This window comes from Mesoplodon bidens (assembly GCF_964165515.1).
Source record: "Mesoplodon bidens genome assembly, chromosome: 6".
Taxonomy (NCBI): Eukaryota; Metazoa; Chordata; class Mammalia; order Artiodactyla; family Ziphiidae; genus Mesoplodon; species Mesoplodon bidens.
Genome location: NC_138162.1, coordinates 63376403 through 63391537, shown reverse-complemented (window position 1 = coordinate 63391537; position 15135 = coordinate 63376403). Strand labels below are relative to the sequence as shown.

Genomic DNA, 15135 nt, shown 5'->3' with positions numbered 1-15135 from the left:
TTTATTAGGAGGGCTTTAATTATGTCAACAAAACGCACTCTTGGAAGAAATTTGTTGAAATATGTGAAGATTATTTTTGCTGTCCTTACTGATTAATTTATTGTTTTAATAATAATAAACAGTTTATAGATTTGTTTTCTTCTGGACATTTCATTTAAAACAGGAAGGTATGGAAATAAAGTTGGGATCTCTGGTTTATTATTTCAACCCGTATGATTTTGATTTAGGCAGAAAAAAAAAGTCTTCGTGACTTTTGGAGTGAAATCAGATTAATTGATTAATATGACAACATGTACATGAAAAATGAAAACTTGCCTCTTTTATCATGGAACCACTGAATATTCTGTATTTTAATAAAATATAACACTTATTTTGATAAAACTATGTAAATGCCTTTTGGAATATGAAAGAATATATTAACATTATTAGACTGGTTTCTTCTATTTGCCCTTTATTATCTTTTTGCCTGTTTTGATCCTTTATTCTCAATGTCTGTGAGTTATTTCCTTGACACTGGTTAGACTTCTTCTGACTTGCAGAACCTAACACAAGGATTTTTAATATTGAGAAAGTTGACTTTAGTTCTTCAAGGACAGGAACTTCATCTTGTGGCATTACATTAAAAAAAATTTTTTTTTTTTTACTAGTATTGGACCTAGGGTAATACTCATTTTAATCTGGCTAACCATTAAGAATTTTTCTGATCTAGTATGTATCATGCTTCATACCTACAACCAGTGGGGATCCCTTGTTCTAGGATTCAAAGTCAGCATTGAGAGGAACTTTTAAACAGAAATGAAGAAGCTTGACATAGGTGGCGATCACTTCTTTGAAATGTCATTGGTTCTTACACTTAGGGATTCTTTTTATTTTTTATTGAGATATAGTTCACATATTATTGAATACACTTTTTTTTTTTTTTTTTTTGGCGGTACGTGGGCCTCTCACTGTTGTGGCCTCTCCCGTTGCGGAGCACAGGCTCCGGACGTGCAGGCTCAGCGGCAATGGCTCACGGGCCCAGCCGCTCCGCGGCATGTGGGATCTTCCTGGACCGGGGCACGAACCCGTGTCCCCTGCATTGACAGGCGGACTTTCAACCACTGCGCCACCAGGGAAGCCCTGAATACACTCTTTTAAAGTATGCAGTTCAGGGTTATGAAACCATTGCCACTATCTGATTCTGGAACATTCTTATCACCCCAATAAGAAACTTTATGCCCATTAGCAGTCAGTGCTCATTCCTTCCTTCCCCTGTCCCCAGCTATTGGAAACCACTCAGACACTTTCTGTCTCTATGGATTTGCCTATTCTGGCCATTTCGTATAAATGAAGTCATTTAATATATGGTCTTTTGTGTCTGGTATCTTTCGCTTAACATATATTTTCAAGGCTAATCTATGTTGTGGCATGTGTTGGTACTTAATTCCTTTTTATGGCTGAATAATATTCCATTGTATGGATATACCACATTTTGTTTATCCATTCATCAGTTGATGGGCACTTGGGTTTTTTTCACCTTTTTTGTGTTTATGCTCTGCACTGTAGCAGACATTATAGGAATATGTTTTGCTCAAGGAAAAGTGTAGTCATTTCTTACTTATCCACAGACCACTTGATTAGGTTTTGGATTATCCTATTTTTATTTATGCCCCTTCTGGTTGTGATACATTACCATCTCTGTCTGTATGCAAAAAAGAAATGGCAGGAGAAAAGAGGAAAAATCAACTTAATCAAGCCGAGCATTTAAAAAAACCTTTAGCTAAGGCTAAATGACAGAGTAAGTATAACGAATAGAAACATTTCTTGCCCAAATTTTATCTAAGAAAGGAAATTAAATTACTATTGTCTTTCTCTTTCACTGATGAACTATCTATATTTGACAGACAGGACTCTAGGTGTGGCGGGGCTGACTCCAGCTTGAAAAACTAATAAATTAGACTTTGTCGTAACAAAAACTTTTGCTATATGAAAGACACTAACATTAAGTGAATGAAAAGACAAGCTGTAGACAATATTTGGGAGTAAATATTTGCAAATCACATACCCAACAAATGACTTTTATCCAGATTATATAATGAATTTTCAAGATTCAATAATAAGAAAACAAACAGCCCAATTAAAAAATGAGAAAAAGATTTAAGCAGAAACTTCACCAGAAAAGATATACAGATAGTAAATAAATACCTGAAAAGATGCTCAATGTCATTAGTTATTAGGAAAATGAAAATGGAAACTAAAATGAGATACCATTACATTCCTATTTGAATGTCTAACCCTTGCCCCCAAATAACCCAAAAGATTACCATGCCAAGTGTTGGTGAAGATGTATGAAATTGGAAACAATCTGTGAAACAGTTTGTCAGTTTCATAAAACATTAAACATATGCCTACCATCTGACCCAGTCATTCTGTCCTTCACTATTTATCCTAGAGAAATGAAAGTGTATGTCCATACAAAGATTTATACACAATTGCTCATAGAAGATTCCTTTGTATAGCCCTAATATATAGCCCTATATATATTCCTTTGTATAGCATCCAATTCAAATGTCCATCAGTAGGTGAACTGATAAACCGATTGCGGTGTATCAACACAGTGGAACACTTTAACAGTAAAAAGTGAACTATTGGTATGTGCAACCACATGGATGAAACTCAAAATAATTTTGTGGGGAGAAAGAAGCCAGACAATAAATAGTATGCACTGTGTGATTCAATTTATATTGAATTCTGGAAAACAGGAAATGATCTATAGTGACAAAAAAGCAGATCAGTGTTTACTTGGGGGTTAGGGGTGGGGTGGTGAGGACTGGATGAAGGGGTTACCAAGGGACACAAGGAATCTTCTGGGGTAACGGAAATATTTGTCTGTCTTGATTATGGCAATGATTTCGTGGGTGTATATATACAAAACTTACCAAGTTATACAATTTCAATATGTGTAATTTATTAATGTAAAGTATAACTGAAAGAAAACAAGCTCTGGAGCATTCTTCCTGAGCATGATTTTTGCAACATGACTTTTATACTCTTGCAAATGAAAAAATGAGGCTATAGTAATCCAAAGTGTTAATTACAATATAGTGGCCTATATTCAATTTAAATTCCAATGTTTAAACTTAATGTTTTCAGGCAACTACTCTAAGAGTGAGGAAATTAGAAGAAGATATTGAAGCAGAGAAAGCAGCACATTTGGAATCGAAATTTAATTCTGAAATTATTCAGGTAAAATGTGAACAGCATTTTTTTTTATGGATTTTATTAAGCTGGGAGAAACAGCATTATGTTCAGAGAACTAAGGTGTGCGTTTAGAATAGGTAGCATGTTGTTAAGACACGCATTATTCTATTTACTATAATGATATAGTTGAAGATAGTCTTTACTCTATTAGAGAGGAGCTGGCACACTACACCCCACAGGCTGAATCTCACCCACTGAGCGTGCTTATGAAGTTTTATCTTGTCCGTGGTGGCTTTTGTGCTACCTTGGCAAAGTGGAGTAGATGTGACAGAGACCTCACGTTCTGCAAAGTCCAATGTGTTTGCCATCTGGCGCGTTACAGGAAGATCTGCTGATCAGAGTGTTCTTTTATCAACAACCTTGGGATGAATTTCTTTCTGAAAACATTTTAAAATATGCACCTTCATTGACTGAGTGCATATCCTGTGCATATCACCTGTCACTATATTAAGAGCTGAAGGCATAAAGGTGAATGAGTTCCTTTTGGGACTCAAACATTCCATTACCAGAGATACTGTGTACCTATATGTTGATGTATAGGTAGAAATATTAAATACTAAAGTACTATGGGAGCATAATAAAGAGAAGGCTTAAATCTGAGAGGGGAACTGAATGAAGGCATCCTAAGGAAAGCGTCCTTTTCCCTAGGGCTTAGAGAATGAGAAGGAACTTCTAAGGTTAGCAAAGGCATTTTAACTGGGGGTTGGCAAACTACTGTCGTGGACCAAGTCAGACCCTCAGCCTTTGTTGTAAATAGTTTTACCTAAAGTTCCATAAGTCTAAGTCCATAATTTAATTTGGTTTTTTAAAAGAGACTTAGACTTTTCCCCTATATTAAAAATTAATTAATAGAATTTGCAGAGTTTTATTTTATTATTTAAACAGGTCTTAATTAGGATGCAACTAACTTTGTAAGAATTTTAAAATAATTGTTTTTTACTTTTATCTTTAATGAAATGCCTTTTACCTGCAAAATTCTCAGACCCATGTATTTTTTTTAAACATCTTTATTAGAGTATAATTGCTTTACAATTGTGTGTCAATTTCTGCTTTATAACAAAGTGAATCAGTTATACATATACATATGTCCCCATATCTCTTCCCTCTTGCATCTCCCTCCCTCCCACCCTCCCTATCCCACCCCTCTAGGTGGTCAGACCCATGTATTTGAGGGCATCTATATGTAAAGCAAATTTGTGTAAGTTAAGCTTTTTTTTCTTTTAGAAAAAAATGATTGGATTACCCAAAATGGCATTAATAAGCAATAAGGCTGAAGTTTTAAATTCATGCAAGAAGTAGAATTCAAAATTAAGTTTTTCATTGTAGTTATATCACTGGGAATATATAGTTAATAGGTATAAAAATGAAAATTGTTACATGTATATTTTTTACTCGTATAATTAAAAATTAATATTTGATACCCAACTTAGTACTATAACTTAGGAAAAAAGCAGAAGTGTGTATTTGAATCATATATCTATAAATATTGACAAGTATTTTTAGTGAGGTACACCCAGTAAAATTCAGTTTCAGACTAGTTTAAAAGCAAATGAGACTACTGAGTTGTAATTAATCACCATCTTACTATAAATGGTAGTTAAAAATATGTTTGCAGTATTCTGTTATTAAATTTGTTTGGATGCTATGTCATAAAAATGAGAAAGTAGATTCAGAAGAGTGACTTGGAATTGTTTAAGTCTATTTTTCTTTCAGTTGGATTGGTTTATCATTTGTGATTGAATGTGCATAGTTTCTGAAAGAACATACCAATGTAGATAGAAGAAAATGTTTCCTAGACTTATTAATTTTTACTTGTACACCGGGTTTAGACATAATAACAACAAAGAAAAATAAACTTTAAAAGACCAAATTTGAAAATGTATGAAGTTGTATCTACATATCTATTCTACTTCCTTACTTTAGTGTAAGAGAATAAGTGTTTCAATTAATCCAAAGTAGTTTTGGATAATTAGAAATAATTCTGGTGATTACTATTTGTATGGATTAGTTTATGAAACATTTTCATATTTCCTACGCTTCATTTTTTGGTGAGTTCATTTTTCCTAACTCAGGTTATGTTTTGCCATCCCTGGGAAGCTTGTGTCACCCAGAGTTCATAGCTTTTTTCTAATTTCATGGCCTTTTGAGCCTGCTTTTGTGGCAGGAAGCACTTGCCTATATTCTCTTATGGTCTGTCCTTTCCTAACAAGAGCTGAGACTGTGTATTTTCATGATGATTGTATACACTGTGAGCACTAGCTCATTGCCTGGCACATATTAAGTGCCTAATAAATATTTATCTAAACACTTATTAAATAGTTATTATATATTTACATTTAATGTTAAATACATATTAATATTAAATAAATGTTGTCCCATTAGATCTTTGTAGCCACCCTGTAGAGTCTGTATATTATTATTATTATTGTTTTGTTAGTATTTACTGTTTACAGATGAGGAACCTCAGGCTTTTGGAGTTTAATATGCCCAAGGGCATATAAGTTGATTTGTAGAGCTGCGACTCAAACCTGAGACTTACGGTTCTAAAGCCCCATTTTCTATCTAGTGTGAAGCATTTTTTTCCTACCGCCCTCCTTTTTTGGGCTTTAGCAAGCTATTTTTTTATTCTTAACTTAATTTTCTAAACAGATAAAATATTCACATAGTTCAAAAATTAAAACAAAATTTAGCGATCAAAAACTCTTGCTTTCACTCTTGTCTCTCCTATTGTTCTCTCTTTCCTGCTGTCTATCCTTATTTTTTCCACTTGTTTACCTAAAATATAGCATACTGCATACAATAATCTGGACTCTGCTCTTCCCAATATGTATTAACATTACACAGAGACACGTAGACAACTTGCTTTTCAAAAGTTATTTTGTAGCCTTTTTATAGCTACAAATTATTCTTTTATGGATATGCACTTTGTTTATCTATTCTACTGTTGGCGTATACAGGGAATCTAGTTTTTAAAATGTCTTGTTGTGTAAAATTTCAAGTACATGCAAAGGTAGAGAGAATAGTAAAATGGACTCCCCGTGTACCCATCACTCAGCTTCAAGACTTATCTCACAGGACAATTGTGTTTTATCTATAATATTAATGCTCTTCTACTCCACCACCCCCAGATTATTTTGAAGCAAATCCTGGATATCATATTACTAGAGCCATAAATATTTTAGTCAAATAGTATTATTTGATAATAAAAATTTTGCTTTTCTACGGTAAGAAATCTCCAGGTATAAAAAGATCTGTTAACTTTGTTAGGCTTATAAAGATGTTCATATAATAATGTTTCTCAAAAGAGAGGAAGGATACTTCCCTCTAGTTTTCAAAAACCACTTAATTTATTATGTTTATTAAAAAAATGTCCAAATGGGTTAGTAGATCAAAATTAGGCACTTTGATGGGACGCATTATATTGTATCTGCCTGTCCCTTTTCATAGCACAGTTGAGTCTGTATTCTTCCACTCTTCTCTTCCATTACACATGTTGAGAAAGGGAATACACTGCCTTTTGTTTATTTTCCTTTTTTAAACCAAAAACAGAAAGAAAGACTTGTTTGGATATATGATAATCTGCTGTTTGATAAAGTATTCTAGTCAATTTGATATTGGTGCTAGTGTTTCCTTTCTTGCTTTAATTACTTTTCTGTCATCTGGTAGTTACAGATTCGAGACCTTGAAGGAGATTTGCAGGTAGAAAAGGCCAGCCAAGCAGAAGCTGTTGCTGATTTAGAAATGATCAAGAATAAATTCAAAGAAGTTGAAAGTGCATATGAACGAGAAAAGCATAATGCACAAGAGAGCTTTGCAAAACTAAATATGTAAGTGTAATACTGTAAAACTCTCTAAATTAATATTAAGAGTTTATGAAATCTACATGAGTATGAATGTGTAGTACTAGGTAAATATGGAAATGCTCTGTTGGATTTTGAAGTATCATGGCAATTTCAAGGAGTCTCAGAAATGCAGAAATACTTTCTTATACTAGAAAGTAAATATATTAATGTATTTTATATTTACTGATGTAATATAGTATCTTTAAGGCCTTGACTTCTAGGCCACCTAAAATGGGCTATGTGGGAGTTGGGTAATGTTTGAGATTTTCGTAAACTGTAGAAATAACAGTAGGAGTAATATTACTACTGGGGCTAACATGTATGTGGCTCACTTCATACCTAGCATTGCATGGTTTTATTTAATTTATAACACCCTATGAGGTAGCTACTCTTTTTTATCCCTGTTCTACAGATGTGAAAACTGAGGCCTAATGAGGGTAAGGACACACAGCTAAGTGTAGAGTCAGGATCTTTCTGACTCCTATTGATTTTAACCTCTTTCAGTTCAAATGTGTGTCATCTGAAAAGTTCTGTGAAAAATTATAAGAAGTTTATATCTATTTAATATGCTTCCAAAAATAAGTCAATAGTAGACAGTTTAAGCCATTTCCTCTCAGAGGATGAAATGTGTACCACCATTGGTACATGACATGATAATAGGTTGATATATTAGAGTTATGTATTTATTTTGAATGTTTATTTCTATTTATGACAGATAGTAGTTTTCCATTTACAGTTGTAATATAGTTTCCTTTTAAAATACTTCATTTAACTTATGATGTGAGTTAATTTAAAGAAAAGTATTATTTAGAGTTGTGACTATGGCAGAAACTATAAAGATTGGATTTGAAAGACTGAAGTTTGAAAAAATTTAAAACTCTTTAACTGTGATTACCTTTATTAGTAATGCTTATAATACATTAAATGAGTAATTCTTAACTGAATTTTCTTGCTTCTTCCAGAATGACTTAAATGACGTTCTGTGAACATTATTCTAAGGACTTATGCTCCTTTATTTCCTTTGACTCATATCTTGAATCTGCACATTTATATATAAATATTTTTGAAGGGCCTTTATGTAGCATATAGTACAGGCTTCTTTACTGTTGCTTTGAGGTAATGATTATGACCTACTAGTGAAACTGTAAGAAGTCAGACTGTACTCCCAACAATTAAAGCTTTCCAGCAGTGAAATAATAGGCTTCTTTGGGGAACTAGTGAACTCTCTGCCTTGGAAAGTTCGAAACAGGGGGTAGATGATTCTTTGTCATGGATACTGAAGAACAGAGCTCTGCAAAGGTTGGATTAGAGGAATTTTAAGATAATTGCTAACGTTTAAGCTCTAAGTTTTTAACCTATGTACTTTTAAAATTGGACTCCAGAGCAAATTTTTTCCTTAAGTTTGTTTTGCTATTATTTGTGTTTTGGTGCTTGAAAAATTTTACTCAAGTTTTGTATTCCAATAAGCACAAACTAACAGTTCTAAATATTAATTATGTATTACAACTAAGCACCAGCTAACAATCCTAAATGCTTTAATATAATGTCCCTTATCTGTTCTTCATCCCTATATAACTGTGCTATAATAAAAGTTACTAATAATATTAATAAATAAACAAGAAACAGTAAAAATTAAGTAGTAATTAAAGTCCACGACTCATTGATAGTTTCTGTGACTTCTCTTCCCCAATCCCCTCCTTCTTGTTATTGTATGTCATACGACAGCCACTTCCTTTCCATTTATCAGAGGTATGAGAAGGACTGATATGACATGAGGGATGATTGGATAAGTTATTTCATTTTCTACCTATACTTCTGATTCTTTTTCAGAATCTTCTTTAAAATCTTTAAGTCACAAACTCTCAAGTATTAATTTTTCAAAGTAGTTCTAAGTTTTGGATAATGTATTTCAAAAGGAGAATTGATATTTTAGGTCTTTAAGGTAAATAATACCTTTAATTTACAACTTTGAGAGCAGTGAGTTTTGGGGTAGGACATTGTTTTACCTTTTGGATAGATCTGATTTAGCAGTTGGTGATAACGAGGTTTTAGAGGAAATGCTGCCTGAACCTTGCAGGTGGTTAAGGGTTTTAAGCTTCTGTTTCCTTCCAGGTAGATCTAGGCAGGATCTCATTAAAAGGCAGGAGGAAAAAGCTGTGTGTGTATTTTAGAGTTTTAATTTTGGCCAACAGTTTCATAACAGTGAATATTCCTGCATGAAACTGTTTTCAATGGAATATATATATATATACATACGTAGATGGAATATACATATGTATACATATATATTAGATGGAATATATGTATATATTTTAATATATTATTATATATTAAATATTACATATAATAATATAATAAATAAAATTATTATATATTAAACGTCCTTTGAAGAACTCAGCTAAGAATTTGAACAGCAGACTATTTTAATGAATACATATAATGTATAATTTTAGAAAGAATATATGTTCTCTATATTCCTCTAATTAAATTTTCTTAGTTATAAATTTTTTTCCATTGAAAACTAAAGTAAAAAACTAAAATTTTTCAATAATTTTTTTTATACTTGAAATTTTTTTTTTAATTTTTGCCCTCACTGAGTGGCTTGTGGGATCTTAATTCCCCCACCAGGGATTGAACCTGTGCCCTTGGCAGTGAAAGCACAGAGACCTAACCACTGGACTGCCAGGGAATTCCCTTCAATATGTCAGGTCTTCATTAGCTGTGGTAACTGATTGTTGGGCAGTGGTAGAGAGAAGATCCTGATAATTCTTAAATCTAGTTTAAGTTTAAATTTAGTTTAAAATAATGCTAGTCAAGGATATGATACTGAACAGACTGAATCTAAATTTATTTTATTACATTCAGTATTTAGGGACTTCTTTATTTTTCTAAATACATCAACCAAAAGTATAAAAAGAAGTACAAAAATACTGGGTTGGCCAAAAAGTTCCTTTGGTTTTTAAGTAAAAATAAAAGACACATTTTTTATTTTTACCAAGAACTTTATTGAACAATGTATTCACCATTTTGTTCCACTAACTTCTGCCATTTTTCAGGCAACTTCATAATTCCATCTTCCCAAAACTTTTTATCTTTTTGAGCAGAGAACTGTTCCAGGTGCCTTTTACAGTCTTCCAGGGAATTGAACTTTTTTCCATTAAGAGAATTTTGTAAAGACCGAAATCAATGGAAATCCGAAGGTGCAATGTCTGGTGAATATGGCGGGTGAATCAGAACTTCCCAGCCAAGCTTTAAGAGTTTTTGCCTGGTCATCAAAGAAACATGCAGTCTTGTGTTATCCTGATGGATGATTATGTATTTTCTGTTGACTAATTCTGGATGCTTTTCATCGAGTGCCACTTTCAGTTGGTCTAATTGAGAGCAGTACTTGTTAGAATTAATTGTTTGTTTTTCACTCCCTTCCAATCCCACCGTATGCACAACATCACCTTTGGATGAAGACTGACCTTTGGTGTGGTTGGTGGTGGTTCATTTCGCTTGCTCCACGATCTCTTCTGTTCCACATTATTGTACACTTTTCATCATCCGTCACAATTTGTTTTAAAAACGAAACATTTTTGTTACCTTTCATTAGAGAATCGCATGCGGAAATACGGTCATAAAGGTTTTTTTCGCTTAACTTATGTGGAACTCAAACATCAAAGCGATTAACATAACCAAGCTGGTGCAAATGATTTTCAGTGCTTGATTAGGATATTTTGAGTATGTCGGTTCTCTCCCGCGTGGTATAACATTGATTGTTCTCAGTTAATGTCTCGATTTGATCACTATCAACTTCAACTGGTCTACCTGACCGTGGAGCATCATCCAGCGAGAAATCTACAGCACAAAACTTCGCAAACCACTTTTGACACGTTCGATCAGTCACAGCACCTTCTCCATACACTGCACAAATCTTTTTTTGTGTGTTTCAGTTGCGTTTTTACCTTTCTTGAAATAATAAAAGCATAATATGCCAAAAATTTGCTTTTTTATTCAATATCCAAATGGCTACACAAAAATTCACCAAATTTGATAAGTTTTTTTAAATGCACGCTGATATGACAGCTGTCACAATACAGTCTAACAAAATTATTTTGAATGAAGGTAAAGACAAGTAAGGTGTACTAGAGCCAAATTACTGAAAAAAATGAGTGAACTTTTTAGCCAACCCAGTATTATAACTTGTGGCACTATTATTGTTTATATTCTTGGTAAAAGATAGCCTGAAGGTGGCTATTTGTTAAAACAGCTGTACTGTCGTCAAATTCTTAGCTGAACTCTTAAACAACAATAACAACAACAACAAAATGGGAATCCAGTAGGAAAGAACGGCTCTTAACTACAAGTTTCCTTCTTCTCCCTTTCCTTTCTTGCCTAAAATCCTCCATCTGTCAAGTCCTGACTCTTCTCTATTGGGTTCAAAGAGACTGGGGCTCCCTTGAACCTTCAGTTTACTCCCGCCCTACTCATTCCCCTTGGGTGGGGCTGTTGGCAGAAGCATAGGAGCCAGCTTCTTTGGGTTGTGCATGAGATTACTGACAGCAAGGGATGTTCCTCATTTCAGTGGACTCAACTTGGACTTTATTTATAAAATAGCACCAAATAACAGGTGCATTTAATTTTATATTTGCTGCTTAATAATTTTTTAAATTAAAATTTGATTTTATTAAAGTTAGCACTTGTACATAATCTAAGAAGTAAAATAGTGCTTTTAAGCTCATGATAAACCACATTTTGGTACCCCATTGCTTTCTACGATCAGTTTCTGCTCTTTTGAAGAAACCAATTTTTTTTTTGCGGTACGCTGGCCTCTCACCGTTGTGGCCTCTCCCACTGTGGAGCCGAGGCTCCGGACGCGCAGGCTCAGCTGCCCTGGCTCACAGGCCTGGCCGCTCCGCGGCATGTGGGATCCTCCTGAACCGGGGCACGAACCCGTGTCCCCTGCATCGGCAGGCGGACTCTCAACCACTGCACCACCAGGGAAGCCCTGAAGCAACCAATTTTAATTCTTATAGCTGTTTCTTCTGATATTTAACTTTGTATTTCTAAATATCATGCATATTGTGCCACTTTTTCAACTTCCACCTCTACGTGTTATCTATTGGCCTCAACTTATTTATCTACATTGTACATTTCTACCACACGGCACACACTTATTTCTTCCTTCCTCCCATCCTTCAGTAGGGTTGTATTTTGGTGTATATTTCTACATTTTTTTTGGTCCGGCATCTTTATTACTCTATACAACGTTTTATTATATTCTTTGTTGTTTATTGTGTCTTCCTGTGTGGAGAGGAACTTTGTTTTGTTCATTGCTATCTCCCAAAGTCTAGACTAGTGCTTGGTACACAAGAGCTGCAAAGTAAAGATTTGCTGAATCATCAAATGAATGAGTAGTTAATAATTGTCTCATTTTATGATGGATTAGTTTGTGTGCACCAATCACTAAGTTATTCTTAAACTGTCTAACAAAATTGAAAATCTCTCATTATGTTTCTATACCTCAGAAATTCTATCATTTTGAGCTTCCTGTAAGATGTATCACTCTTGGACTCTTCTCTCCACCTCCTCCTTTCTGGACGAATTGTTTTATAGGCTCCCTGTCACAGTCATCCCAGGACTTCTCTTCACCATCATCCTTGGCATTGCCTTTACTTCTCTTATATTGGATCTCTTGTTTACTGATCTCGTGCCCATCTTCCTTGTTTGATTTACTCCCTTGTAAAGTAGCTTCTTGAGAAATTATACATTAGAGAAAAAATTTTAAAACTTGCATTCTGAAAACGTCTTTACTTGATCTTTACCCTTTTGCATAGTTTAGCTGGCTGTTTATTCAGTTCTAGTGTCAAGAAGACTGAAGTCATTTGATTCCTGATCTTTGTATGAGGCCTGTGTTTTCCTCTGGAAACTTGTATAGAGTATATATGTTACCAAGTCTGGAAACATAGACAAATATCTAGAAATGGTTTATTGGTGTTAGATTGTAACACATGATAAAATAATACTAATAATATGTATTTCTGTACTCTATGAACACAATGTGGAATCTTCTTTTTGTTCCCACTGTTCTGAAATTTCATGATGATGGGCCTGGCATAGGTTGTTTTTCCTTCATGCTGGTCACTCACTGAGCTCTTTCAATTTTAGAGATTTGAATAATTTGTTTCTGGCAAATTCTCTTATATTATTACTTTGCTGATTTCTCCCTTTCCACTTTCTTTACCTTCTGTTTCTAGAATTTCTGTTATTTATATGTTGGGATTCCTGGATTGATTTTCTTATCTTTTCTCTACTTTGATCCATTTTTGTTGTTTAGTTTTACTTTCTGGGAAGTTGATATCAATGTCTTATCTAATCTATACATGTTTAAATTTTACCCACTCTGCCGTGGAATATCCTTGATTCAAGGAAGAATATACCAAAGGGTTGGCACTAGAATTGTCTCTTTTCCATTCCTAGAGAAAGAAGTGTTGACTGTTCAGAATAAGATCATGTGTTATTCAAAAATTAGGTCTTCATTTGATTACAGCCTGAGTGTAGTGTGGATTTGATTAGACTGAGTCACCCTATCTCCCATTTTACAGCTTAAAAGTTATAGGAAACAGATCTACTACATTTATCAGGAAGATATCAGATTAAAAATAGCAGCAACACTTTAATTTGAATTAAAATTATCCACTTGGTGGATTATCTACAGCAAAATTTAAAATACTTCCGAACTGCTTGTCATCTTATATCCAAACAAGAATGTAAATACAGCTTAGTGCTAGCCTGAGCAAAATTCAAATAGACAAGGAAATCCTTTGAAATTTATGTTTTGACAGTGAATATGAATGATTTTTGATTATTCTTGCTTTTGGATTTTCCATGTCACCACACCAGTTCCACTTGCATGGACAGTCAGGAGTAAAACATTTGTGTCATTTCTAATGTTATACTTTAATTTGAAAATCATTTGATAGGACTGCTTTCTGTTTTGAGGCAGTCTCTGAGCTAATTGAACTGTGGTGGGTGGGGTTTGTTTATCATAAATAGTGGTGAATCAACACTAACCAGATCTATTTTGCTTATAACCTTGGGTATAGTACAGATATCTGCTATCAAAAAGTGGGGCTATTATTCCTTTAGAGTCTTTCATTTAAGAATGTACAATTCTTTCAATTTGAAAAAATGAGAAGTGACCTTTAAAACCTCTGGGCATGAAACCATGATATATAATACATCTGCCACTGTGTTAAAGTTGTATAATAGGACCTGATAAAAGCATATTTGAAAAACCTGCTCTGACACTTTAACTTTTCAGATTAGAAAGAGAGTATTTCTCCAACAACAAGAAACTAAATGAAGAAATCGAGGAACAGAAGAAAGTAATTATAGACCTTTCAGAGAGACTCCAGTATAATGAAAAAAGTTGCAGTGAATTACAGGAAGAACTTGTAATGGTAAGGATAGAAAAGAAAACCCTATGGCAGTTACTTTATTGGGTCAAATTGGATGTTTGACAGGTTTTTTTTTCTCACTACATGCCATGAGGTAATTGTATGAAAGTAATTTTAGTGGCATTGATATAAAATTTCAAAACTGGAGACACTGTGTACAACAAAGCTATACATAATAAAACCTCTGTTCTTTGGAATAATTGGGAAAACTAAATGAATTAGTGGAAGTCTGAATTACAGAGTGTCTTCAAATTGATTCAGGTGTTTTTCTTTCTTTTTTTTTTTTTAAGTGCATAAAACAATGTTACCTAGATGGAGGTGGAGTTAGGGTTTATAATCAGTAGATCTAATGATTTCAAAGACTCCCCCCGCTTTTTTAAAAAATAAATTTATTTTATTTTTGGCTGCGTTGGGTCTTCATTGCTGTGCGTGGGCTTTTCTCTGGTTGCGGCGAGCGGGGGCGACTCTTCGTTGTGGTGCACGGGCCTCTCACTGCGGTGGCTTCTCTTGTTGGGGAACACGGGCTCTAGGCGCACAGGCTTCAGTGGTTGTGATACGCGGGCTCAGTAGTTGTGGCTTATGGGCTTAGTTGCTCTGTGGCACGTGGGATC

The 15135-nt window shown here is 34.1% G+C and overlaps 1 protein-coding gene across 1 annotated transcript in view; it reads left to right on the top strand.

The window, feature by feature from the left end:
* Positions 1 to 15135, top strand: part of CCDC171 (coiled-coil domain containing 171) — a gene marked incomplete at its 3' end in the record, with an annotated part of 346216 nt that overhangs the window by 77915 nt on the left and 253166 nt on the right. Inside the window, exons 9-11 of the mRNA XM_081236213.1 lie at positions 3133 to 3225; positions 6907 to 7067; positions 14389 to 14527. Coding sequence (XP_081092339.1) covers positions 3133 to 3225; positions 6907 to 7067; positions 14389 to 14527 — 393 coding nt within the window. The remainder of the gene's footprint in view (positions 1 to 3132; positions 3226 to 6906; positions 7068 to 14388; positions 14528 to 15135) is intronic.